At 68.8% G+C, this 27,060-nt stretch overlaps 3 protein-coding genes across 3 annotated transcripts; 1 reads left to right on the top strand and 2 right to left on the bottom strand.

The window, feature by feature from the left end:
* Positions 1-862: 862 nt before the first annotated feature.
* On the bottom strand, positions 863-12,805 carry CHLRE_09g399960v5 (uncharacterized protein). The gene is made up of 6 exons (XM_043065965.1): positions 11,123-12,805; positions 10,046-10,849; positions 7,797-9,253; positions 7,236-7,682; positions 6,326-6,992; positions 863-6,044 (listed from the first exon to the last, which is right to left on the bottom strand). The coding sequence occupies exons 1-6, from the start codon at positions 12,069-12,071 to the stop codon at positions 1,483-1,485; spliced, it is 8,886 nt and encodes a 2,961-aa protein (XP_042921364.1). The 5' UTR covers positions 12,072-12,805; the 3' UTR covers positions 863-1,482.
* Positions 12,806-13,295: 490 nt separating this feature from the next.
* Positions 13,296-17,247, top strand: CHLRE_09g399997v5 (uncharacterized protein). The gene is made up of 2 exons (XM_043065966.1): positions 13,296-15,502; positions 15,676-17,247. Exons 1-2 carry the CDS (start codon positions 13,387-13,389, stop codon positions 17,142-17,144), a joined length of 3,585 nt encoding a protein of 1,194 aa, XP_042921365.1. The 5' UTR covers positions 13,296-13,386; the 3' UTR covers positions 17,145-17,247.
* A 112-nt stretch (positions 17,248-17,359) lies between these two features.
* CHLRE_09g400034v5 (uncharacterized protein) lies at positions 17,360-26,225 on the bottom strand. Its single transcript, XM_043065968.1, has 2 exons — positions 22,462-26,225; positions 17,360-22,145 (listed from the first exon to the last, which is right to left on the bottom strand). Exons 1-2 carry the CDS (start codon positions 25,667-25,669, stop codon positions 17,728-17,730), a joined length of 7,626 nt encoding a protein of 2,541 aa, XP_042921366.1. The 5' UTR covers positions 25,670-26,225; the 3' UTR covers positions 17,360-17,727.
* Positions 26,226-27,060: the final 835 nt, after the last annotated feature.

Genomic DNA, 27,060 nt, shown 5'->3' on the forward strand with positions numbered 1-27,060 from the left:
AGACCGTTGAGGTGCGCTGTGCCCGTGCGTGCAGCGCCGCTGCTGCTTCGCTCTCCAGCAGGCCGCCTTGCGCGGCTTCCAGCAGTTGCTGCATGAGTTCTTCTGTGGCCGTCATCCGCATGCCAATGGTGCGCATCTGCTCCAGCAGGGGAATGAGCAGCGCAGCTGCCCCGGTGGCGCGCGCTGGCTGCTGTGGCGCCCGAGGGGAGCCCCCGGCAGCTGGGGCAGAAGCAGTCGGCTGCGGCGGCGCCGGGGTTTTCGCGGCGGCTGTGGCAGAAGCTGCACTCGCAGGCATGAAGCCTTGGGGCATCGGGCCACGCAGCACTGCGGTGGGCGCTACCGTGATGTAGTTTGCAGCAGGGTACTGGTAGAAGCTTGACGGCGCGTGTACCTCCTCCTCCTCCGGCGCTCGCGCCGTTACATGGACGCCAGCTGGTGTCCTCTGCGGCATGTTGTGCAGCATGGCGACGGCCGCCGCAGCAGCGTGGGCGACTATCGCCGCGTCCAGCTGCGCGGGCGCGGCGGGGACAACGGGCGCGGCGGTGACTGCGGGCGCCGCCGTGGCAACCGGCGGTTGCGGCTGTTGCGGCGGGGTGGGGACGGCTGCTGTCGCCGTCGCTGTCATGGCGGCTTGCGCAGAGGCCAGCCCCTCCATTTGGCGCTTGAGGTCTTGAAGGGCTGTGGTGAAGGTGCTGGCCTGCCGTTGCCACGGCGGCGGCGCCGCATCACCGGCGCCGCGGCTGCCCTGACCCCCGCGGCCACTCCGTCCGCCACGCCCTGCGCCACCCTGCCCTCGTATGCCCTGCCGCTCGTTCCAGTGCTGCGCGTAAAGCCCCTGCCGGATCGCGAGCGCCAGGTTTTTTAGGAATCATCCTTACAAGGTTGAACAGGGGCAGACGCGCTGCCCCCCTGCTGCCTGAAAGCAGCCTGGTCCCCGAGACCAGAACCCTGACAGGGCAAGAAGAGAAGAAAAGAGAAGAAAAAAGAAAGCAAACACCTCGAAACCGCCACCAACCACCCCCATCCATCCCACCCCACCCCACCCCGACCCGGCAGACAGAGCAGGAGGCTGGCCCCCCCGCCCCCCGGGAGGGGTTGCACAAAAAACACCGCCAGACCTAACCCAAGCACCAACCTACACCACAGCCTAACCGCAAGAACCACCACCACCGCGCGCCAGCAAAGAAAACACTAGCGCTACGCACTCGCGCCGCCCAAACCCACCCCACCCCCACAAGTCGGTGGCTTAAGCAACACCCCAGGAGAACCGGCAGAGGAGACACAAGCAGAAAACTAAACGGGCCAGATGTGGCGCTGACTAATCGGGCTCCAGTCCGCTGCAAGACGCGCTGAGCAGGAAGGCCCACAGCCGCCCAGGCGCTGCCACTCCAGCCAGAGCTATGACACATGGGGCGCCAGACAAGCTGATGACGATAATACGCCACGCCAGCGCCTGGAAAGAAACGCCGTCCAAAAGGAAACCTAGGGGGCCTGCACAGGTGATGCAAGCGTCAGCCGCAAGTGCAACTTCGGTGACCCACCCTGAACCTCCTCCACTTCACAAAGCGCGCCACCCGCCGACCAGATGGCAACAAAGTGCTCCAGCTTAGCCGCCTTGAGCTGTGCGGTGAGAAGCTGAGTGGGCAGAGCCGACAGGGTCTCAGGGGTTAGCGTGGCAGCAGTGAAACGCAGCTGCATCACCCTGCGCAGCTCGCTGACCACCTCCCGAACCACATGCTCCGACGTCTGCTTAGCAGGCTCACGGGACCAGTACGCACACCAGACGGCGTACAAGAAGGTGGCCCGCAAAGTGCTCCACAGCAGTGCGCCCGCCCCCCGCGGGCCTGAGGTCCACATACCCATGCGGTCCCCCAGCATGAAGCCCGCGTCCGTCACTGGCGGCGCCGCTGCCTGGGGCGCAACGCAGGCCCACAGCTGCTGCAGCCACGTCCTCGCCTGCGCATAAGCTGGACACTCCAGGAAGATGTGCGTCAGGCTGGCCCACGCCCGCGGGCCAGGTGGCCCGCAGGCGGGGTGAGGACAGTGCGCCCCCAACCCCCCGCACCCCGTGGTCACCCGTGGCCGAATGCCCTTGCCCGCCCTGTACAGCCCGCAAGGCAGGTAAGCATGTTGCAGCCTGTACACCAGCACCTTTGCCCCCCGACTGGCGTGGCTGTCCCACAGCCTCCGCCACGTACCCCGCAGAAGGGACGCATCCGGGGGCGGCATGCGAGGGTCGCCCTCCACCGCCGCCGCTGCTGCCGCCGCCGCCGTGGCAGGCCCAGTGCTAGGTCCCGCCCCTCCCGCCGCCTGCTCCTGCAGCCGCGCGGACCGCCGCGGCCCCTCACCCGACTGCTGGGACGGGGACGCATACGACTGCAGTTCTCGCGCCGGCGTGTTCTGCAGCCCGGCTGCCGCAGAGGTGCGGTGGAGCCAGGGGTCCAGAGCCACCGGGTTATTGTGGAAGTGCTGCGCCGCCGTGGTGGTCAGCTGCGCCGCTGCACGCTGCCACTCCGCCTCCCGCTCCGCCAGCCGCGACTGTGCCGCCGGCTGGGTCCCCGAACCCCCCGCCTGCTGTGCTGGCGCCGGGCACGGCATGGCTGCGGGGCGGGCCGGAGTCGGAGGTGCGGCCGGGTTAGCCGCGGTGATGGCCCGCCGCACGTCCCGCACCGTGTAGTCCGCCAAGCTGACACCCGCAATCCGGCAGTGCTCCGGGTGCACCACCACCCCAGCTTCCGGCGCCAGGAAGTACGGCGCCCGAGGCCACGCCCCTGCCCGTTCCCCTGGTGATGCTGCATCGTACGCCGCCCGCTCTTCAAAGGTCCACAGGTGCCGCGGCTTGCGATGCTGCAGCACACAGGCAGGCTGCCACGCCCCATCCACTGCCGGGGGCAGCACACCAGGCCCAGGCTCCAAGAGCCGCCCCGTGTAGTGGACGTAGGACACAGCCCCCGCAGCGTTAGCCACCCACAGCTGGTCCAGGCTAACCCGCCACCGTGGCGGCGCCGTTGGCGGCTGAGTGGCTGGCTGCGGCGGATGCTGTTCCACACCCGCGCTCCGCACGTGGCCGACCGCGGCTGCCAGCCGGGCAGGCAGCCCCGCTGGCGCCGGCGCGTCGCTGTACACCCACGCCCACGTGGTGGCGGAGTCCGGGCGCACATGGGTAAGCAGCGCCCGGGTGAGCGTCTTCCATGGTTGCCGGCCTGGCTGGGCAAGGAGGGCGAAAGTCTTAGCTTGCAGTGCAGACAGGAACGCAGGCAGGTCGACGTGGTTGACACCCCCATCCTTGTACGGCAGACAGGCCGTTTCCCGCTTGGGCAGCAGGAGCGGGTTCCCGTGCGACACCAGGCTGGCGTCCTCAGCGTGCATGGAGCGCGCAGCAAAGTGGTCCACCAGGTCGGTGAGTTCCTTCAGCCGCGCAGGCGACGGGTTGAGGAAGCTGAAGTGGTAGGCCAGCTTCGCCGCCAGCACCTGCTTCGCAATGTGCACACGGCCAACGAGAGTCAGAGACAGGGCAGCCCACAGACGCGCCACAAACGCCATGCCGCGAGCCCGCCGGGTGTACAAGTCAGCTGCAGCCGCATCCGAGTCCCACGACAGGGGCACACCTAGGTGCGTCACGGCGCCAGTGGTAAACGGCACCCCCGTGTGTGGGCAAGGGCCCGTCAGGTGCGCAAACCTGCCAAGGCCCATGGCCTTGCTCTTGTCCGGATGGACACGGGCGTTTGACGCGCGGCAGAACAGCTGTACTGCCGCCATCAGGACCGGCCCGTCCACCGCCGGGTCGCGCGCCGTGAGGGTCGTGTCGTCAGCGTGGTGGGCAGCAGGTGGCGCCTGCTCGCCGCTGGGTAACAGGGGCGTGCGCAGTGCCCCTTGCTCCACCTGCCGCCGCAGAAAGGATGTCAGTGGCTGCATCTGGATGACCCACAGGGGTGGTGAGGCGGTGCTGCCCTGCGGCAAGCCGTTCAGCACTGGGAAGGCGTCAGAGAGCATCCCGTTCACACACACGCGGGCAGAGCCGTTGGCAGTGATCAGGCGGATCCAGCGCAGCATGCGCGGCCCAAACCCAAGTCCCTCCGCGGACGCATACAGCCACTGCCGGTGCACCCGGTCATACGCCTTTTCAATATCCAAGAAGTACAGCGCACCACCCTGCCGTGGCGCGCCGTCCGCGCCCACGTCCAGGCGCATCCATTCGATCAGGCCTTGGAGGTACAGCGCGTTGTCTCCAATCCAGCGGCCGGTGATGAACGCGGTCTGCAGCTCATCCACAACTGCATCCAGGGCGGGCTGCAGGCGGGCGCTGACGGCCTTGGACACCATCTTGAAGTCGCAGTTGAGCAGCGTGATGGGCCGGTAGGACGCCAGCTCGGCGCGGTCCAGGCTTTTGCCCTTGTAGATGAGCGTAATGATGCCCTCCCGCCAGGAGGCAGGCAGCGCCGCCGCCATTTCACCGCCATCGTGGGCGTCTGCAGCAGCAGCAAAGGCAGCGGCAGCAGCAGCACACAAGCGCGGACCCAGCAGCGCCCAGAAAACCTTGTACACCTCGTACGGGACCCCGTCCGACCCAGGTGCTTTACCATTGGCGGAGCCAGCCAGCGCTGCCATCAGCTCGGCATCACTGAGGGCGCCGTCACCGGACCCCTCTGCGGCGGCCTGCAGATCCGCCGGAACCTTGCGGTCAATGGCCGCCAGAAGCTGTTGCTGCGACGCCGTACAGACCGGCTGCACGCGGAACAGGCCGGTGGGGCTGGTGCTGCTGTACATGGCTGCGGCGGCTGCGGAGACAGTGTTGCGCGTGCCCGGCCCCGTGAGCGCCACAGGCGCCGGTTGCCCCGGCACCTTCAAGTGCGTGATGGGCTCCTGCGCGCCGGCTGCTGGCTCGTCAGCCTGCCGATGGAACCAGCGAGTGCCCCGCTCCCCATGCTCCTCCATCAGTGCAGCGCGGGCTTTGTGGCTGGCCGCTGCGGCAGCTGCCCGCTCCTCCCGCACCGCCAAGTTGGCCATGGCCGCAGCCTGACGCTGCGCGGCGCTGGCACCCGGCCGGTCGGCCAGGGCAGCGGCCGCGTCTGCGGCCAGCACCACGCCATGCAGCCCATCCCGGGTCTGGCGTGCATGCCGACGGTGGATGCTGGTGGCGGCCTCCCGCAAGAAGAACTTGTCCGCCTCCCATTGCGTGCAAGCGCCGTCACCTGTACTGGCCACGGGATTTGCGGCAACGTGCGCCTCCAAGCGCTGCTCGAGCTCCAAACGCAGCGAGGGGTGAAACAGCAGGTATGTGGGGAAGCGCCACTGCTCCCGGTGCGCATGTGGCAGGTCGGGCAAGGACAGGGTGAGCAGCACACCGTTGTGGTCCCCAGGCGCCCCATACGTGCGAGCGACATCCACCACCCACGGCGCCGCGGCGGCACTGACATACCACCGATCCAGGCGTGCGGGAGTGGCCGGCTTGGGCGTGGCCGGATGCGTGTAGCCCTTGGCGCCGCCACGCTTGCTCGCCCAGGGGTCCACCAGACTGAACTGGGCGAGGAGGCTGGCAAGTTGCGGGGCACCTGCAGCACGTGACGGGCTAGGGGCCGCCTCCTGACTGGCATCGGTGACACAGTTCCAGTCCCCACCGACAACAAGCACCCTGTCCGTGGCCAGGTGGGGATGCAGCCCGGCAAAGAAAGCAGGCTTGTCCGCCACGGCCGTGGGCGCATACACACACACAAAGCGCAGGCGCAGGTGACCCACGTCCCAATCCCAACATACCACACGGCCCGCCGCATCCGTTGACGGCGGCTGCAGTACGCAGCCTGGAAGGGACAGCCGACTCCGCGCCAGGATAGCCGCCCCACAGGAGTGGGGCGACGCTGCCGGGCTGGCAGCAAGGCAGTGGCGCCACGGAAGGCACGCCCCCTGCGCGGCACGAAGGCAAGACTCCAGCGCCGTCGTGTCAGTAGCGTGGGTCTCCTGCACCATCGCCACATCCGCCCCAACTTGCTGCAGGTGCGAGACCAGCGCCCGCGCCTTGAGCGGCGAGCCCAGGCCGTTGACATTCACTGTCAGCAGCCGAAGGTTCGCCGCTCCCACTGGTGGCCGCATTATGAGCCCCCGCCGGCCACGGCAGCGCCGTGGCGGTTGCGGTTGCTGTTGCTGCTGTGGCGTTTGCCGCGGCGGGCGCCACCCTGGCTGGGGGGCGCGCCGCCGCTGCTGGTGCTCATGCTAGCGGCGCCTGAGCTGGCGCCGCCGGGGCGCAATGGAGCGCTGCCCAGGCTCATGAGGCTGGAGGTACTGCGGCTGCGGTGCTGGCGTTGCCGGCGGCTGGGCCCCCCGGCCCCACCGGGGTCCGCCGGCCCACGCTTAGCAGACCGCAGGGTGCGGGCGTCTAGGAGCACGTAGTCCATGTAGGCCGTCTGCACCTGCTGCGCGGCGTCATCCAGCTGCTCCGTCACGTCGGAAGGCAGGGGCGTGTCGGCAGGCTGGGCTGAGTATAGGCGCCACCAGCCAGTGAACTCGTCGCGCAGCTGCGCCAGGACGGCGGTACGGCCTGCCGGCACACGGCAGACGGCCCAGTCCGGTACGGTGGCGCCCTGGTCATGGAGGTAGGCGAGGAGGCGGCCACCAAGCGTGTCGCGGCCAAGCTGCGCCCACTCATACCCCTGCACATCTGCGCAGCGGTTCTGGTGCGTCACGAGGTCAGAGCCGATGGCAACACACGTGTCCCGGGTCAGGCAAACGGCCCCGTACTCCGCCTCACTGCCCGCACCCCCACCAGCGCGCCCAGCCGTGTCGGCCGAAACCCCAGCCGGCGCGCCCAGGCCCCTGCCCCTGCCCTTACCACCACCCGCCGGTTGTGACGTCTGCAGTGGCGGCCCTGCCTGGGGCGGCGCCTGGGGCACTGCCCGCCCCGCTCCTCCCCCCTGGCGCCCCGACCCGCTGTCCCCACCAGCCTGCTGTCCCCCGGCCAGCCGCCCAGTGGGCACGTGCGGCGGCGAGCTAGCACCGTCCTGTGGGGGAGGCAGCCCGCCGCCCAAGCGCCCTGCCCTCTGTTGCGGGAGCTGGGCGGGGCCACAGCGCCCTTTGGAGCGGGGCTGGAGCTGCGGCGGCGGCGGCGGTGCGTGCGCGGCTGGTTGCACCCGTCGCCCACGCCCGGACGCCACCGTGGCAGCGCCATCACCTGCCCCGTCCTGTCCCCCCAGCGTGGCCAGGACCCCAAACCGGGAGCCGGTCCGGGGCCTGGGCGGCTGCACCTGGTGCTGCAGCTCCTGCTGCTGCTGTTGCTGGACCCGCCGTTGCTGCTGGAGATGGAGGTCCGCCTTGTATGCCAAGTACCGCTGCATCGCAGCTGCCAGCTCCTGATCCTGCCTGGCGGCTGCCCGCTGATCAAAGGGCGGCTGTGCCGCGGGAGCCCCACTGGGCTGCTGCTGCATGCCAGCCGGCCCAGCATCGGCAGTGCGACGCCTGGCCGCCGGCGGCCCCCCCACGCCTGCCGACGGCTGCCCCCCGCTAAGCCCTCCCGCTGCCACCCGCTGCTGTGAAGAGGGCTGCTGCTGCCGCTCGGCCCTCCGGGGAGCCGTAGCAGCACGGGTGCTTCCCCCCGCCACCAGAGCTGGCAGCGAGGGCGAGGCCACGGCGGGTGGTCCGCTGGCGCCACCAGCGGCAGCCGCTGCGTCACCCACACCCGCCGCCTCCTGCATCTGCACGTCCCCCACGTGGTCAACTATGTCAACGCGTGGCCCACGCCGTGACGCCGCCGCACCAGGGCCACCGCCCGCCCCGTCCTGACCCCCCCGTGTGGCCAGGACCACCACCTGGGAGCCGGTCCGGGGCCTGGGCGACTGCCCCTGGCGCTGCAGCTCCTGCTGCTGCTGTTGCTGTAACCGCCGTTGCCGCTGGAGATTGAGGTCCGCCAGCGCGGCCAAGTACCGCCGCATCCCAGCGGTCTGCTCCTGATCCTGCCCGGCGGCTGCCCGCTGATCCAAGGGCGGCTGTGGCGCGGGAGCGCCACTATGCTGCTGCTGCACGCCAGCCGGCCCAGCACCGGCAGGGCGAGGCCTGGCCGCCGGCGGCCCCCCCACACCTGTCGCCGGCTGGACCCCGCTAAGCCCTCCCGCTGCCACCCGCTGCTGCGAAGAGGGCTGCTGCTGCAGCGCGGCCCGCAGTGCAGCCGCAGCAGCACGGTTGCTTCCCCCCGCCACCAGAACTGGCAGCGGGGGCGGGGCCCCGCTGTGTGGCCCGCTGGCACCACCAGCTGCAGCCGCCGCGTCACCCAAACCCGCTGCCTCCTGCATCTGCACGTCCCCCACGTGGTCAACGATGTCCGCTGCGGTCGCCATGGCAGCCGCGGGCCTCACCCCACCCAAGGTGTTGACACCCAGGTCGGCGACCCCGGCTGCAGCCGGAGCAGGGCTGCCTGCCGCAGCTGTCGTGGCCGTCCCAGCCGCCTGGGGGGCGCCACGGACCTCCACCTGCATGGGCTCCTCACCAGGCATCTCAAACTTGGCACAGTGCAGGTGAGAGAGCTGCGGGTCCCAGATGGGGCCCCGCACACAGGCAAAGATGTGGTTGGTGATGCCCTGGCCTGCGGGGGCCTGGGGCTCCCCCTTGGGGCCCACCGATTTGGCGCACTGCTCTGAGACCACATAAGCACACGCCAGGTTAGAGGGGTCCGAGGTGGTGGGATAGCCGCCCGCCTGCAGCACCAAATCGGTGCGACCGCGGAAAGCCCCCCACACAGGGCCCCCTACCATCTTGACCGTGACGGTGTAGGTGCCCGGAATGATGGGCCGGGTGTCCACCGGCACGTGAACCGTGAGGACAGCCTGACCGCGCTGGAGCGGTACCGCCAGCGGTGACCTGCGCATGAGCTCCGCTGTGAAGGCTGCTTTGCTGGCGCTGGTCGCGCGCCGGCTGAAGGCCAGCCCCGCAAACGTGCGGGAGGGGCGGCCTGTGCTGTGCAGAGAGTGGCCCTGCAAGAGCTGCGGCTGGTTGCCCTGCCTGCACAGGGTGTCCAGCACTGACAAGGCAGCGCTGGTCACTTCCCGGACGCCGGCTGAGGACAGCTGCTCGCCCTCTGGGAGCCCCGTGGTGGCACCCACCAGAAGGACTGGGTAGGTAGGCAGGCTGGGGCCCTGAGGCTGCGTCGTCAGGTCCTGCACGCCGTGCGCCACGCTATGCGTGGACAGGGCAAGGTGGAGCTGCAGCCCGGGGCTGAAGAACGGGCTGGCAGTGTTGCCCCCACCTGCAGGGGTGCGGTCCGCTGCCAAGCCTGGCAGTGGGCGGTGATGCCCAAACGCAGGCCCCCCACACGGCACGGCATGTGCTGCTGCGGCCGCGCCGTGTGCGGGTGTGCTGTATGGCTGGTGTTGGCCCCTGGTGGCTTGGCTGCGCTGAGACACCAGGCGGAACCGACCAGGATCACCCAGCAACTGCATAGCTACCCAAGATCAGCACTCACAGGGCATCACAGCAGGGCGGGCGCCAGGCAACCAGGCACCAGGCAACAAGGGCACGAGGACGAGCCACACCCCAAAAAAACAGCCAAGTGCTGCAGGGCTCCCCCGACCGCCACACCCAAAGCACCCTGCTGCACGCGCGGATGCAAATGACCAACCACAGAGGTTGATACGCCGCCGGCTCCAAGCTGGTGAAGCTTGGTGCTCGCCGAGATGTTAAAATGCCGACAAGCGAAATGTCGCCAACTCCACGGTGACGCTCCTGAACCGCCAGAATCCTATTCCATAGCAGTGTCGAGTTCCAAAGCACAAGCCGGCAAAGTCTGAAGGGCGCTGGAGAGGGAGTGTCGCGCTACAGCTGCAAAGTGGACTGACGAAAAACGAGGACGCCCACAAATGCAAACTGCTTCACAGTGGTTCGTAGGCCTTAAGAAGCCTAAAACAAAAGGAAGCAAGTCAAACAGCGCGCGAGAAATGACGTCGACTGTTTCAAAGCTGTGCAGAAGGAAAGGAGGATGCAAGAATAGCAAGAGAAGAGAGTAAAGTAAAGTGCTCGGGGGCGAACGTTTTGGCCATGCGTTTCCACTCCCAGCATTCCGCCTCGCCGTGGCGGGGGGTCTGGTGCAGCAGGCAGTACTGTGCGTCTTCCGGCGTGGGACGCGGCCCATACTGAGGCACCACCTCGCCCGCAGCTGCTGGGAACCGCGCGAGGATGGCAGACTGGGACTGCGCGTGGCCCGGGTGGGCGTGCGCGAGGGTGTGCGCGGCAGCGGTGCGCGCGTGCCGCACCGGCGCTTGCGTGGCTGGTTCTTGCTCCCACCAGCCCCATGCCTGCTGCAGCCAGCCCTTGACGGTAGCCAGGTCATAGGTGTAGGCGGCGGGCTCAGTGTTCAGCCGGTGGCAAGCCTCATTGCGGCGACTCGCCATTTCCCTCATGACAATGGGCAGGAACCGAACGCTCTGGAAGAGCCAGCGCCCCGCTGCAGAGGTCTCGCCCCGCGGGCAGCGTGCCAGCAGCTGTTCAAACCGCTGGATGCCCTGTCGCCAGTCCTCCTCCGGATGAGCAGCATCACGCAGCTCAAACTCTGAGGCGGCCGTCAGCGCGGCAGCCGGTGCCATGCCCATACCACGCACCACAGCGTCGCGCCAGTACAGCACTACGTGTGGGACGCTGCCGTAGCCTTTGCCACAGTAGTCCTGCGTGGGCTCGCCAGCCGCCTGACGCGCTGCTTCCCAGTCGGCTTGATGCCGGGCCAGGACGCCTGCCTGTTCTGCATGGAGCCAAGCGGCGAACTTGGAGTCGGCCACGGCAGCCTTGAGGCCCAGTGCCTTCACTAAGTGCAAGCCGTTGCGTGCCTCTGGGTGGTCGGGGTCCTCGTGCGCGGCGTTGTCCGACAGCCAAGTGGTGGCTGTTTGCGCAAAAGCCTCCGGCGGGCCGACGCCGTCCTACTGTGGGCTGAAGGCGCTGGTAGGTTTGTACGTTGGCTTGCGCGAGGCAAGGGCGCTGTGCAGTGATTGTAGCAGCTGGAGCGAGGGCTCGGAAGTTGCATTCAGTGCGGACGAGGCAGCGGGAGCTGCCCTGGGGGGCGCAGCGGGCGGCGGTCGGTGCGACACCGGCGACGGCAGCAGAACCACGGCGTCGCTGTGTGGCGCGGCATGCCGCCGGAGCAGGGCCAACTCACTGCGGGCGGCACGCCTGGTCGCGTCGCCGGGTTGCTGGTCTCCAGCTGGGTCAGGCCTTTGGCCGCCAGGTTCCGCATCTCGCTGCTCTAGCAGCCGCTGCAGGCGTTCATTGCTCTGATGCAGGCGGAGTGCCGTCTCGCGCCAGATGGCTGAGCTGCTGCCGCTGCCTGCAGCGCTGGGCGCAGTGGTAAGCCTACCTCCCACGCCTGCCGCCAACGGCGGTGCCGCCTGGCTGCGCGAACGCAGCCGGCGGCCCGCCCGTTCGAGGCCCCATTCTCCACGCTTCTCTGCGCTGGCGCGTAGCAGCCGCAGTACTTCTGACTCTCCCACCTGGCTGACAGAAGGGCCTAGTGACTCGTCGTCAGACTCTGACGCCCCGAAGCCGCTACCGGCGCTGCCCGTTACGCCTGATGGGGCGTAGTCTGCATCCTCCTCGTCCTCCAGCCCGTCGAGGGCAAACGCTGGGTTGACAGCGAGCCTGGCCCGCTCCAGAGCGCTGGGCCTGGGCGGCCGCGCCACGCCTGGCGCGGCTTCCGCGGCTGCGCCCTCTGCCCCGGCGGCCTGCGCTGCGCCGTTGGTCGCAGCCATGGCGGCAAGCGCCATGATCACAGGCCGAACGTCAAGTTCCGCCGGTGCTGTGGCGCCTGCCGCGGTTGCCGGGGGCGCACCTGCCTGGCCCCCAGCAGAGCCCCCAGCCCCTGCCGCCGCGGCTGCCGCCATGTTAGCCAAGGCCCTGTTGGCCCGTTCAATCGCGGCCGGGTCCCCCACTGGCAGCAGAGGCTGCCGTGCGCGCCGAGTGCCTGCGCCGATGGCCGAAGCAGCCCGACCGCCTACCGCCCGGAGCGCATTGGCAGCTGCATCCCCGAGCTGCGCCGCCCCTGCCAACACGTTACTGACGCTGCCACCGCGTCGTCGCTGAGCACGCCCAGGCTGTCCTCCGTCTGACATGATTCACTTAGAGACTACTAAATTGCTTCCCAGGCCGCGGCCGCTAGCACGCCTTGCCCCGCTAGCTCACCACTGCTCTGCTGAAGGATTGACTCCTCCGCAAAGGATCGTGCGAGCGCGCCAGCGGTCAGGGCAGCCTTGCGGCCTGCGGCATGTGAAAGCACAGGGAGTGGCGCGAGGAGTTTAGAGACGTCACAGCTTCCGAGCTCTTGATTCACGCAATATCAAAACGATATGCGTCACGACATCCGAGGCCTTGTCATAGCCGGTCCCCCCGGTTCGCGCAGACTGTCCGCTGTTACTGGGTTGCGCATGCACTCTGGCCACCTGTGTTAAACCAGGCTAGGCATAGACATAACCTAGCTGGCCAGGCGAGGACGCTGCTTCACTGCTGGAGGAATACGCGAGTTGCGGGTTGCTGGGACAATGGACTGCCGTCGCAGTCCCCGAGTTGTGAGATACCCCGGCGGTTCTCACTGGGCATGCCCCCGATTGCTAGCTGGTCCAAACGCTAGTCTTGCCTGCCGCTGAACACGCCTTGGCGTTCTCGCTCCCGCAGGTGATCAGTCTGCTCTCAGCGAGTCACAAGAACTACACATTAGTCGTCGTAAAGCCAATATGGAGTAACAGCGGACAGTGCCGCTCACAGGCGTCACTGCCCGCTACGTGCGCCGACCAACTGTACGGCAACTTCTCACTCGCACCTTTCTCTCAGGCTGATAGCAAGCAAGGTTAATCCTACACCAAGCAGGCGATACACAGCAGTCTTAGCTGCACGAGTCCACACGCAGTCACACACGCGACACAAAACCCTAGGCTACACACGCTCGTGCCGGTGGAATGCAGTGCCGGCAGAATGGCGCGACACTGGCGCGCGGTGGTGGTGGTTCTTGCGGTTAGGCTGTGGTGTAGGTTGGTGCTTGGGTTAGGTCTGGCGGTGTTTTTGTGCCACCCCTCCCGGGGGGCGGGGGGGCCAGCCTCCTGCTCTGTCTGCCGGGTCGGGGTGGGGTGTGGTGGGATGGTTGGGGGTAGTTGGTGGCGGTTTTCGAGGTGTTTGCTTTCTGTTTTCTCCTCTTCTCTTCTCTTCTTGCCCTGTCAGGGTTCTGGTCTCGGGGACCAGGCTGCTTTCAGGCAGCAGGGGGGCTGCGCGTCTGCCCCTGTTCAACCTTGTAAGGATGATTCCTCAAAAAAAAACCCTTGAAAACCGCCACCAACCACCCCAATCCATCCCACCCCACCCCACCCCAAAACAAAGACAAACGTGCCAGTGGACACCCGGCCCATCATTCCGGGCACCTACACCGTCACGGTCAAGATGGTAGGGGGCCCTGTGTGGGGGGCTTTCCGCGGTCGCACCGATTTGGTGCTGCAGGCGGGTGGCTATCCCACCACCTCGGACCCCTCTAACCTGGCGTGTGCTTATGTGGTCTCAGAGCAGTGCGCCAAATCGGTGGGCCCCAAGGGGGAGCCCCAGGCCCCCGCAGGCCAGGGCATCACCAACCACATCTTTGCCTGTGTGCGGGGCCCAGTCTGGGACCCGCAGCTCTCTCACCTGCACTGTGCCAAGTTTGAGATGCCCGGTGAGGAGCCCATGGCGGCCAGGCCTCGCCCTGCCGGTGCTGGGCCGGCTGGCGTGCAGCAGCAGCACAGTGGCGCTCCCGCGCCACGGCCGCCCTTGGATCAGCAGGCAGCCGCTGGGCAGGATCAGGAGCAGACCGCTGTGATGCAGCGGTACTTGGCCGAGCTGGCGGACCTCAATCTCCAGCGGCAACGGCGGTTACAGGAACAGCAACAGCAGCAGCAGCAGCTGCAGCGCCAGGGGCAGTCGCCCAGGCCCCGGACCGGCTCCCAGGTTGTGGTCCTGGCCACGCTGGGGGGGCAGGCCGGGGCGGGCGGTGGCCCTGGCGTGGCGGCGTCACGGCGTGGGCAACGTGTTGACATAGTTGACCACGTGGGGGACGTGCAGATGCAGGAGGCGGCGGGTGTGGGTGACGCAGGGGCTGCCGCTGCTGGCGCCAGCGGACCACCCGCCGTGGCCTCACCCTCGCTGCCAGCTCTGGTGGCGGGGGGAAGCACCCGTTCTGCTGCGGCTACCCTAAGGGCCGAGCGACAGCAGCAGCCCTCTTCACAGCAGCGGGTGGCAGCGGGAGGGCTTAGCGGGGGGCAGCCGTCTGCAGGCGTGGGGGGGCCACCGGCAGTCAGGCGTCGTACTGCCTGTGCTGGGTCGGCTGGCGCGCAGCAGCAGCCCAGTGGGGCTCCCGCGCCACAGCCGCCCTTTGATCAGCGGGCGGCCGCCAGGCAGGAGCAGGAGCAGACCGCTGTGATGCAGCGGTACTTGGCCTACATGGCGGACCTCCATCTCCAGCAGCAACGGCGGGTACAGCAACAGCAGCAGCAGGAGCAGCAGCGCCAGGTGCAGCCGCCCAGGCCCCGGACCGGCTCCCGGTTTGAGGTCCTGGCCACGCTGGGGGGACAGGACGGGGCGGGCGATGGCGCTGCCGCGGCGGCGCCCGGGCGTGGGCGACGGGTGCAACCAGCCGCGCACGCACCGCCGCCACCGCTGCAGCAACAGCCCCGCTCCAAAGGGCGCTGTGGCCCCGCCCAGCTCCCGCAGCAGAGGGCAGGGCGCTTGGGCGGCGGGCTGCCTCCCCCGCAGGACGGTGCTAGCTCGCCGCCGCGCGTGCCCACTGGGCGGCCGGCCGGGGGACAGCAGGCTGGTGGGGGCAGCGGGTTGGGGCGCCAGGGTGGAGGAGTGGGGCGGGCAGTGCCCCAGCCGCTACCCCAGGCGCGGCCTCCACTGCAAACGTCACAACCGGCGGGTGGTGGTAAGGGCAGGGGCAGGGGCCTGGGCGCGCCGGCTGGGGCTTCGGCCGACACGGCTGGGCGCGCTGGTGGGGGTGCGGGCAGTGAGGCGGAGTACGGGGCCGTTTGCCTGACCCGGGACACGTGTGTTGCCATCGGCTCTGACCTCGTGACGCACCAGAACCGCTGCGCAGATGTGCAGGGGTTTGAGTGGGCGCAGCTGGGCCACGACACGCTTGGTGGCCGCCTCCTCGCCTACCTCCGTGACCAGGGCGCCACCGTACCGGACTGGGCCGTCTGCCGCGTGCCGGCCGGCCGTACCGCCATCCTGGCACAGCTGCACGACGAGTTCACTGGCTGGTGGCGCCTATACTCAGCCCAGCCTGCAGACACGCCCCTGCCTTCCGATGTGACGGAGCAGCTGGATGACGCCGCGCAGCAGGTGCAGACGGCCTACATGGACTACGTGCTCCTAAACGCCCGCACCCTGCGGTCCGCTAAGCGTGGGCTTGCGGACCCCGGCGGGGCCAGCGGGCCCAGCCGCCGGAAACGCCAGCACCGCAGCCGCAGTACCTCCAGCCTCATGAGCCTGGGCAGCGCTCCATTGCACCCCAGCGGCGCCAGCTCAGGTGCCGCTAGCATGAGCACCAGCAGCGGCGGCGCGCCCCCCAGCCAGGGTGGCGACCGCCGCGGCAAACGCCACAGCAGCAACAGCAACCGCACCCGCCACGGCGCTGCCGTGGCCGGCGGGGGCTCATAATGCGGCCACCAGTGGGAGCGGCGAACCTTCGGCTGCTGACAGTGAATGTCAACGGCCTGGGCTCGCCGTTCAAGGCGCGGGCGCTGGTCTCGCACCTACAGCAAGTTGGGGCGGATGTGGCGATGGTGCAGGAGACCCATGCTACTGACACGACGGTGCTGGAGTCTTGCCTTCGTGCCGCGCAGGGGGCGTGCCTTCCGTGGCGCCACTGCCTTGCTGCCAGCCCGGCGGCGTCGCCCCACTCCTGTGGGACGGCTATCCTGGCGCGGAGTCGGCTGTCCCTTCCAGGCTGCGTTCTGCAGCCGCCGTCAACGGATGCGGCGGGCCGTGTGGTATGTTGGGATTGGGACGTGGGTCACCTGCGCCTGCGCTTCGTGTGTGTGTATGCGCCCACGGCCGTGGCGGACAAGCCTGCTTTCTTTGCCGGGCTGCATCCCCACCTGGCCTCGGACAGGGTGCTTGTTGTCGGTGGGGACTGGAACTGTGTCACCGATGCCAGTCAGGAGGGCAGCACCGCCTCACCACCCCTGTGGGTCATCCAGATGCAGCCACTGACGTCCTTTCTGCGGCGGCAGGTGGCGCAAGGGGCACTGCGCACGCCCCTGTTACCCAGCGGCGAGCAGGCGCCACCGGCTGCCCACCACGCTGACGACACGACCCTCACGGCGCGCGACCCGGTGGTGGACGGGCCGGTCCTGATGGCGGCAGTACAGCTGTTCTGCCGCGCGTCCAACGCCCGTGTCCATCCGGACAAGAGCAAGGCCATGGGCCTTGGCAGGTTTGCGCACCTGACGGGCCCTTGCCCACACACGGGGGTGCCGTTTACCACTGGCGCCGTGACGCACCTGGGTGTGCCCCTGTCGTGGGACTCGGATGCGGCTGCAGCTGACTTGTACACCCGGCGGGCTCGCGGCATGGCGTTTGTGGCGCGTCTGTGGGCTGCCCTGTCTCTGACTCTTGTTGGCCGTGTGCACATTGCGAAGCAGGTGCTGGCGGCGAAGCTGGCCTACCACTTCAGCTTCCTCAACCCGTCGCCTGCGCAGCTGAAGGAACTCACCGACCTGGTGGACCACTTTGCTGCGCGCTCCATGCACGCTGAGGACGCCAGCCTGGTGTCGCACGGGAACCCGCTCCTGCTGCCAAAGCGGGAAACGGCCTGTCTGCCGTACAAGGATGGGGGTGTCAACCACGTCGACCTGCCTGCGTTCCTGTCTGCCCTGCAAGCTAAGACCTTCGCCCTCCTTGCCCAGCCAGGCCGGCAACCCTGGAAGATGCTCACCCGGGCGCTGCTTACTCATGTGCGCCCGGACTCCGCCACCACGTGGGCGTGGGTGTACAGCGACGCGCCGGCGCCAGCGGGGCTGCCTGCCCGGCTGGCGGCCGCGGTCGGCCACATGCAGAGCGCGGGCGTGAAACAGCATCCACCGCAGCCAGCCACTCAGCCGCCAGCGGCGCCGCCACAGTGGCGGGTTTTTTTTTTTTTTTTTGAGGAATCATCCTTACAAGGTTGAACAGGGGCAGACGCGCTGCCCCCCTGCTGCCTGAAAGCAGCCTGGTCCCCGGGACCAGAAACCTGACAGGGCAAGAAGAGGAGAGAAGAGAAGAAAAACAGAAAACAAACACCTCGAAAACCGCCACCAACCACCCCCATCCATCCCACCCCACCCCACCCCGACCCGGCAGACAGAGCAGGAGGCTGGCCCCCCCGCCCCCCGGGAGGGGTTGCACAAAAACACCGCCAGACCTAACCCAAGCACCAACCTACACCACAGCCTAACCGCAAGAACCACCACCACCGCGCGCCAGGAAAAGAAACACCAGCGCTACGCACTCGCCCGGCCCAAACCCACCCCACCCCCACAAGTCGGTTGCTTAAGCAACACCCCAGGAGAACCGGCAGAGGAGACACAAGCAGAAACTAAACGGGCCAGATGTGGCGCTGACTAAGCGGGCTCCAGTCCGCTGCAAGACGCGCTGTGCAGGAAGTCCCACAGCCGCCCAGGTGCTGCGACGCCAGCCAGAGCTAAAAAACATGGGCGCCAGATAAGCTGATGACGATAATACGCCACGCCAGCGCCTGGAAAGAACCGCCGCCTAGGGGGCCTGCACAGGTGATGCAAGTGTCAGCCGCAAGTTCAACTTCGGTGACCCACCCTGAACCTCCTCCACTTCACAAAGCGCGCCACCCGCCGTCCAGATGGCAACAAAATGCTCCAGCTTAGCCGCCTTGAGCTGTGCGGTGAGCAGCTGAGTGGGCAGAGCCGACAGGGTTTCAGGGGTTAGCGTGGCGGCAGTGAAACGCAGCCGCATCACCCTGCGCAGCTCGCTGACCACCTCCCGAACCACATGCTCCGACGTCTGCTTAGCAGGCTCGCGGGACCAGTACGCACACCAGACGGCGTACAAGAAGGTGGCCCGCAAAGTGCTCCACAGCAGCGCTCCCGCCCCCCGCGGGCCTGAGGCCCACATACCCATGCGGTCCCCCAGCATGAAGCCCGCGTCCGTCACTGGCGGCGCCGCTGCCTGGGGCGCAACGCAGGCCCACAGCTGCTGCAGCCACGTCCTCGCCTGCGCATAAGCCGGACACTCCAGGAAGATGTGCGTCAGGCTGGCCCACGCCCGCGGGCCAGGTGGCCCGCAGGCGGGGTGAGGACAGTGCGCCCCCAACCCCCCGCACCCCGTGGTCACCCGTGGCCGAATGCCCTTGCCCGCCCTGTACAGCCCGCAAGGCAGGTAAGCATGTTGCAGCCGGTACACCAGCACCTTTGCCCCCCGACTGGCGTGGCTGTCCCACAGCCTCCGCCACGTACCCCGCAGAAGGGACGCATCCGGGGGCGGCATGCGAGGGTCGCCCTCCACCGCCGCCGCTGCTGCCGCCGCCGCCGTGGCAGGCCCAGTGCTAGGTCCCGCCCCGCCCGCCGCCTGCTCCTGCAGCCGCGCGGACCGCCGCGGCCCCTCACCCGACTGCTGGGACGGGGACGCATACGACTGCAGTTCTCTCGCCGGCGTGTTCTGCAGCCCGGCTGCCGCGGAGGTGCGGTGGAGCCAGGGGTCCAGAGCCACCGGGTTATTGTGGAAATGCTGCGCCGCCGTGGTGGTCAGCTGCGCCGCTGCACGCTGCCACTCCGCCTCCCGCTTCGCCAGCCGCGACTGTGCCGCTGGCTGGGGCCCCGAGCCCCCCGCCTGCTGTGCTGGCGCTGGGCACGGCATGGCTGCGGGGCGGGCCGGAGCCGGAGGTGCGGCCGGGTTGGCCGCGGTGATGGCCCGCCGCACGTCCCGCACCGTGTAGTCCGCTAAGCTGACACCCGCAATCCGGCAGTGCTCCGGGTGCACCACCACCCCAGCCTCCGGCGCCAGGAAGTACGGCGCCCGAGGCCACGCCCCCGCCCGGTCCCCTGGTGATGCTGCATCGTACGCCGCCCGCTCTTCAAAGGTCCACAGGTGCCGCGGCTTGCGATGCTGCAGCACACAGGCAGGCTGCCACGCCCCATCCACCGCCGGGGGCAGCACGCCAGGCCCAGGCTCCAAGAGCCGCCCCGTGTAGTGGACGTAGGACACAGCCCCCGCAGCGTTAGCCACCCACAGCTGGTCCAGGCTAACCCGCCACTGTGGCGGCGCCGCTGGCGGCTGAGTGGCTGGCTGCGGTGGATGCTGTTCCACGCCCGCGCTCTGCATGTGGCCGACCGCGGCCGCCAGCCGGGCAGGCAGCCCCGCTGGCGCCGGCGCGTCGCTGTACACCCACGCCCACGTGGTGGCGGAGTCCGGGCGCACATGAGTAAGCAGCGCCCGGGTGAGCATCTTCCAGGGTTGCCGGCCTGGCTGGGCAAGGAGGGCGAAGGTCTTAGCTTGCAGGGCAGACAGGAACGCAGGCAGGTCGACGTGGTTGACACCCCCATCCTTGTACGGCAGACAGGCCGTTTCCCGCTTTGGCAGCAGGAGCGGGTTCCCGTGCGACACCAGGCTGGCGTCCTCAGCGTGCATGGACCGCGCAGCAAAGTGGTCCACCAGGTCGGTGAGTTCCTTCAGCTGCGCAGGCGATGGGTTGAGGAAGCTGAAGTGGTAGGCCAGCTTCGCCGCCAGCACCTGCTTCGCAATGTGCACACGGCCAACAAGAGTCAGAGACAGGGCAGCCCACAGACGCGCCACAAACGCCATGCCGCGAGCCCGCCGGGTGAACAAGTCAGCTGCAGCCGCATCCGAGTCCCACGACAGGGGCACACCCAGGTGCGTCACGGCGCCAGTGGTAAACGGCACCCCCGTGTGTGGGCAAGGGCCCGTCAGGTGCGCAAACCTGCCAAGGCCCATGGCCTTGCTCTTGTCCGGATGGACACGGGCGTTGGACGCGCGGCAGAACAGCTGTACTGCCGCCATCAGGACCGGCCCGTCCACCGCCGGGTCGCGCGCCGTGAGGGTCGTGTCGTCAGCGTGGTGGGCAGCCGGTGGCGCCTGCTCGCCGCTGGGTAACAGGGGCGTGCGCAGTGCCCCTTGCTCCACCTGCCGCCGCAGAAAGGACGTCAGTGGCTGCATCTGGATGACCCACAGGGGTGGTGAGGCGGTGCTGCCCTGCGGCAAGCCGTTCAGCACTGGGAAGGCGTCAGAGAGCATCCCGTTCACACACACGCGGGCAGAGCTGTTGGCAGTGAGCAGGCGGATCCAGCGCAGCATGCGCGGCCCAAACCCAAGTCCCTCCGCGGACGCATACAGCCACTGCCGGTGCACCCGGTCATACGCCTTTTCAATGTCCAAGAAGTACAGCGCACCACCCTGCCGTGGCGTGCCGTCCGCGCCCACGTCCAGGCGCATCCATTCGATCAGGCCTTGGAGGTACAGCGCGTTGTCACCAATCCAGCGGCCGGTGATGAACGCGGTCTGCAGCTCATCCACAACTGCATCCAGGGCGGGCTGCAGGCGGGCGCTGACGGCCTTGGACACCATCTTGAAGTCGCAGTTGAGCAGCGTGATGGGCCGGTACGACGCCAGCTCGGCGCGGTCCAGGCTTTTGCCCTTGTAGATGAGGGTGATGATGCCCTCCCGCCAGGAGGCGGGCAGCGCCGCCGCCATTTCACCGCCATCGTGGGCGTCTGCAGCGGCAGCAAAGGCAGCGGCAGCAGCAGCACACAAGCGCGGACCCAGCAGCGCCCAGAAAACCTTGTACACCTCGTACGGGACCCCGTCCGACCCAGGCGCTTTACCATTGGCGGAGCCAGCCAGCGCTGCCATCAGCTCTGCATCACCGAGGGCGCCGTCACCGGACCCCTCTGCGGCGGCCTGCAGATCCGCCGGAACCTTGCGGTCAATGGCCGCCAGAAGCTGCTGCTGCGACGCCGTACAGACCGGCTGCACGCGGAACAGGCCGGTGGGGCTGGTGCTGCTGTACATGGCTGCAGCGGCTGCGGAGACAGTGTTGCGCGTGCCCGGCCCCGTGAGCGCCACAGGCGCCGGTTGCCCCGGCACCTTCAAGTGCGTGATGGGCTCCTGCGCGCCGGCTGCTGGCTCGTCAGCCTGCCGATGGAACCAGCGAGTGCCCCGCTCCCCATGCTCCTCCATCAGTGCAGCGCGGGCATTGTGGCTGGCCGCTGCGGCAGCTGCCCGCTCCTCCCGCACCGCCAAGTTGGCCATGGCCGCAGCCTGACGCTGCGCGGCGCTGGCACCCGGCCGGTCGGCCAGGGCAGCGGCCGCGTCTGCGGCCAGCACCACGCCATGCAGCCCGTCCCGGGTCTGGCGTGCATGCCGACGGTGGATGCTGGTGGCGGCCTCCCGCAAGAAGAACTTGTCCGCCTCCCATTGCGTGCAAGCGCCGTCACCTGTACTGGTCACAGGATTTGCGGCAACGTGCGCCTCCAAGCGCTGCTCGAGCTCCAGACGCAGCGAGGGGTGAAACAGCAGGTATGTGGGGAAGCGCCACTGCTCCCGGTGCGCATGTGGCAGGTCGGGCAAGGACAGGGTGAGCAGCACACCGTTGTGGTCCCCAGGCGCCCCATACGTGCGTGCGACATCCAGCACCCACGGCGCCGCGGTGGAACTGACATACCACCGATCCAGGCGTGCGGGAGTGGCTGGCTTGGGCGTGGCCGGATGCGTGTAGCCCTTGGCGCCGCCACGCTTGCTCGCCCAAGGGTCCACCAGACTGAACTGGGCGAGGAGGCTGGCAAGTTGCGGGGCACCTGCAGCACGTGACGGGCTAGGGGCCGCCTCCTGACTGGCATCGGTGACACAGTTCCAGTCCCCACCGACAACAAGCACCCTGTCCGAGGCCAGGTGGGTATGCAGCCCGGCAAAGAAAGCAGGCTTGTCCGCCACGGCCGTGGGCGCATACACACACACGAAGCGCAGGCGCAGGTGACCCACGTCCCAATCCCAACATACCACACGGCCCGCCGCATCCGTTGACGGCGGCTGCAGTACGCAGCCTGGAAGGGACAGCCGACTCCGCGCCAGGATAGCCGTCCCACAGGAGTGGGGCGACGCTGCCGGGCTGGCAGCAAGCAGTGGCGCCACGGAAGGCACGCCCCCTGCGCGGCACGAAGGCAAGACTCCAGCACCGTCGTGTCAGTAGCGTGGGTCTCCTGCACCATCGCCACATCCGCCCCAACTTGCTGCAGGTGCGAGACCAGCGCCCGCGCCTTGAGCGGCGAGCCCAGGCCGTTGACATTCACTGTCAGCAGCCGAAGGTTCGCCGCTCCCACTGGTGGCCGCATTATGAGCCCCCGGCGGCCACGGCAGCGCCGTGGCGGGTGCGGTTGCTGTTGCTGCTGTGGTGTTTGCCGCGGCGGTCGCCACCCTGGCTGGGGGGCGCGCCGCCGCTGCTGGTGCTCATGCTAGCGGCACCTGAGCTGGCGCCGCCGGGGTGCAATGGAGCGCTGCCCAGGCTCATGAGGCTGGAGGTACTGCGGCTGCGGTGCTGGCGTTGCCGGCGGCTGGGCCCGCTGGCCCCGCCGGGGTCCGCCAGCCCACGCTTAGCGGACCGCAGGGTGCGGGCGTCTAGGAGCACGTAGTCCATGTAGGCCGTCTGCACCTGCTGCGCGGCGTCATCCAGCTGCTCCGTCACATCGGAAGGCAGGGGCGTGTCTGCAGGCTGGGCTGAGTATAGGCGCCACCAGCCAGTGAACTCGTCGTGCAGCTGTGCCAGGACGGCGGTACGGCCGGCCGGCACGCGGCAGACGGCCCAGTCCGGTACGGTGGCGCCCTGGTCACGGAGGTAGGCGAGGAGGCGGCCACCAAGCGTGTCGTGGCCCAGCTGCGCCCACTCAAACCCCTGCACATCTGCGCAGCGGTTCTGGTGCGTCACGAGGTCAGAGCCAATGGCAACGCACGTGTCCCGGGTCAGGCAAACGGCCCCGTACTCTGCCTCACTGCCCGCACCCCCACCAGCGCGCCCAGCCGTGTCGGCCGAACCCCCAGCTGGCGCGCCCAGGCCCCTGTCCCTGCCCTTACCACCACCCGCCGGTTGTGACGTTTGCAGTGGCGGCCGCGCCTGGGGTAGCGGCTGGGGCACTGCCCGCCCCACTCCTCCACCCTGGCGCCCCAACCCGCTGCCCCCACCAGCCTGCTGTCCCCCGGTCGGCCGCCCAGTGGGCACGCGCGGCGGCGAGCTAGCACCGTCCTGCGGGGGAGGCAGCCCGCCGCCCAAGCGCCCTGCCCTCTGCTGCGGGAGCTGGGCGGGGCCACAGCGCCCTTTGGAGCGGGGCTGTTGCTGCAGCGGTGGCGGCGGTGCGTGCGCGGCTGGTTGCACCCGTCGCCCACGCCCGGGCGCCGCCGTGGCAGCGCCATCGCCCGCCCCGTCCTGTCCCCCCAGCGTGGCCAGGACCTCGAACCGGGAGCCGGTCCGGGGCCTGGGCGGCTGCACCTGGCGCTGCTGCTCCTGCTGCTGCTGGTGCTGTACCCGCCGTTGCTGCTGGAGATGGAGGTCCACCATGTAGGCCAAGTACCGCTGCATCACAGCGGTCTGCTCCTGATCCTGCCTGGCGGCCGCCCGCTGATCAAAGGGCGGCTGTGGCGCGGAAGCCCCACTGGGCTGCTGCTGCGCGCCAGCCGACCCAGCACAGGCAGTACGACGCCTGACCGCCGGTGGCCCCCCCACGCCTGCAGACGGCTGCCCCCCGCTAAGCCCTCCCGCTGCCACCCGCCGCTGTGAAGAGGGCTGCTGCTGTCGCTCGGCCCTTAGGGTAGCCGCAGCAGAACGGGTGCTTCCCCCCGCCACCAGAGCTGGCAGCGAGGGTGAGGCCACGGTGGGTGGTCCGCTGGCGCCACCAGCGGCAGCCCCTGCGTCACCCACACCCGCCGCCTCCTGCATCTGCACGTCCCCCACGTGGTCAACTATGTCAACACGTTGCCCACGCCGTGACGCCGCCACGCCAGGGCCACCGCCCGCCCCGTCCTGCCCCCCCAGCGTGGCCAGGACCACAACCTGGGAGCCGGTCCGGGGCCTGGGCGACTGCCCCTGGCGCTGCAGCTGCTGCTGCTGCTGTTGCTGTTCCTGTAACCGCCGTTGCCGCTGGAGATTGAGGTCCGCCAGCTCGGCCAAGTACCGCTGCATCACAGCGGTCGGCTCCTGATCCTGCCCAGCGGCTGCCTGCTGATCCAAGGGCGGCCGTGGCGCGGGAACGCCACTGTGCTGCTGCTGCACGCCAGCCGGCCCAGCACCGGCAGGGGGAGGCCTGGCCGCCGGCGGCCCCCCCACGCCTGCCGCCGGCTGGACCCCGCTAAGCCCTCCCGCTGACACCCACTGCTGTGAAGAGGGCTGCTGCTGCAGCGCGGCCCGCAGGGCAGCCGCAGCAGCACGGTTGCTTCCCCCCGCCACCAGAACTGGCAGCGGGGGCGGGGCCCCGCTGTGTGGCCCGCTGGCGCCACCAGCTGCAGCCGCCACGTCACCCAAACCCGCCGCCTCCTGCATCTGCACGTCCCCCACGTGGTCAACGATGTCCGCTGCGGTCGCCATGGCAGCCGCGGGCCTCGCCACACCCAAGGTGTTGCCACCCAGGTCGGCGACCCTGGCTGCAGCCGGAGCAGGGCTGCCTGCCGCAGCTGTCGTGGCTGCCCCAGCCGCCTGGGGGGCGCCACGGACCTCCACCTGCATGGGCTCCTCACCGGGCATCTCAAACTTGGCACAGTGCAGGTGAGAGAGCTGCGGGTCCCAGACTGGGCCCCGCACACAGGCAAAGATGTGGTTGGTGATGCCCTGGCCTGCGGGGGCCTGGGGCTCCCCCTTGGGGCCCACCGATTTTGCGCACTGCTCTGAGACCACATAAGCACACGCCAGGTTAGAGGGGTCCGAGGTGGTGGGATAGCCGCCCGCCTGCAGCACCAAATCGGTGCGACCGCGGAAAGCCCCCCACACAGGGCCCCCTACCATCTTGACCGTGACGGTGTAGGTGCCCGGAATGATGGGCCGGGTGTCCACTGGCACGTGAACCGTGAGGACAGCCTGACCGCGCTGGAGCGGTACCGCCAGCGGCGACTTGCGCATGAGCTCCGCTGTGAAGGCTGCTTTGCTGGTGCTGGTCGCGCGCCTGCTGAAGGCCAGCCCCGCAAACGTGCGGGAGGGGTGGCCTGTGCTGTGCAGAGAGTGGCCCTGCAAGAGCTGCGGCTGGTTGCCCTGCCGGCACATGGTGTCCAACACTGACAGGGCAGCACTGGTCACTTCCCGGACGCCGGCTGAGGACAGCTGCTCGCCCTCTGGGAGCCCCGTGGTGGCACCCACCAGAAGGACTGGGTAGGTAGGCAGGCTGGGGCCCTGAGGCTGCGTCGTCAGGTCCTGCACGCCGTGCGCCAGGCTATGCGTGGACAGGGCAAGGTGGAGCTGCAGCCCGGGGCTGAAGAACAGGCTGGCAGTGTTGCCCCCACCTGCAGGGGTGCGGTCCGCTGCCAAGTCTGGCAGTGGGCGGTGATGCCCAAACGCCGGCCCCCCACACGGCACGGCATGTGCTGCTGTGGCCGCGCCGTGTGCGGGTGTGCTGTATGGCTGGTGTTGGCCCCTGGTGGCTTGGCTGCGCTGAGACACCAGGCGGAACCGACCAGGATCACCCAGCAACTGCATAGCTGCCCAAGATCAGCACTCACAGGGCATCACAGCAGGGCGGGCGCCAGGCAGCCAGGCACCAGGCAACAAGGGCACGAAGACGAGCCACACCCCAAAAAAACACCCAAGTGCTGCAGGGCTCCCCCGACCGCCACACCCAAAGCACCCTGCTGCACGCGCAGATGCAAAGGACCAACCACAAAGGTTGATACGCCGCCTGCTCCAAGCTGGTGAGTGTGGTGCTCGCCGAGATGTTAAAATGCCGACAAGCGAAATGTCGCCAACTCCACGGCGACGTTCCTGAACCGCCAGAATCCTATTCCATAGCTGTGTCGAGGTCCAAAGCACAAGCCGACATAGGCTGAAGGGCGCTGGAGAGGGAGTGTCGCGCTACAGCTGCAAAGTGGACTGACGAAAAACGAGCACGCCCACAAATGCAGACTGCTTCACAGTGGTTCGTAGGCCTTAAGAAGCCTAAAACAAAAGGAAGCAAGTCAAACAGCGCGAGAGAAATGACGTCGACTGTTGCAAAGCTGTGCAGAAGGAAAGGAGGATGCAAGAATAGCAAGAGAAGAGAGTAAAGTAAAGTAAAGTAAAGTGGGTTAGCCTGGACCAGCTGTGGGTGGCTAACGCTGCGGGGGCTGTGTCCTACGTCCACTACACGGGGCGGCTCTTGGAGCCTGGGCCTGGCGTGCTGCCCCCGGCGGTGGATGGGGCGTGGCAGCCTGCCTGTGTGCTGCAGCATCGCAAGCCGCGGCACCTGTGGACCTTTGAAGAGCGGGCGGCGTACGATGCAGCATCTCCAGGGGACCGGGCGGGGGCGTGGCCTCGGGCGCCGTACTTCCTGGCGCCGGAGGCTGGGGTGGTGGTGCACCCGGAGCACTGCCGGATTGCGGGTGTCAGCTTGGCGGACTACACGGTGCGGGACGTGCGGCGGGCCATCACCGCGGCCAACCCGGCCGCACCTCCGGCTCCGGCCCGCCCCGCAGCCATGCCATGCCCGGCGCCAACACAGCAGGCGGGGGGTTCGGGGCCCCAGCCAGCGGCACAGTCGCGGCTGGCGAAGCGGGAGGCGGAGTGGCAGCGTGCAGCGGCGCAGCTGACCACCACGGCGGCGCAGCATTTCCACAATAACCCGGTGGCTCTGGACCCCTGGCTCCACCGCACCTCCGCGGCAGCCGGATTGCGGGTGTCAGCTTAGCGGACTACACGGTGCGGGACGTGCGGCGGGCCATCACCGCGGCCAACCCGGCCGCACCTCCGGCTCCGGCCCGCCCCGCAGCCATGCCGTGCCCAGCGCCAGCACAGCAGGCGGGGGGTTCGGGGCCCCAGCCAGCGGCACAGTCGCGGCTGGCGAAGCGGGAGGCGGAGTGGCAGCGTGCAGCGGCGCAGCTGACCACCACGGCGGC

Source organism: Chlamydomonas reinhardtii, chromosome 9 (assembly GCF_000002595.2).
Source record: "Chlamydomonas reinhardtii strain CC-503 cw92 mt+ chromosome 9, whole genome shotgun sequence".
In the NCBI taxonomy this organism is placed as follows: Eukaryota; Viridiplantae; Chlorophyta; class Chlorophyceae; order Chlamydomonadales; family Chlamydomonadaceae; genus Chlamydomonas; species Chlamydomonas reinhardtii.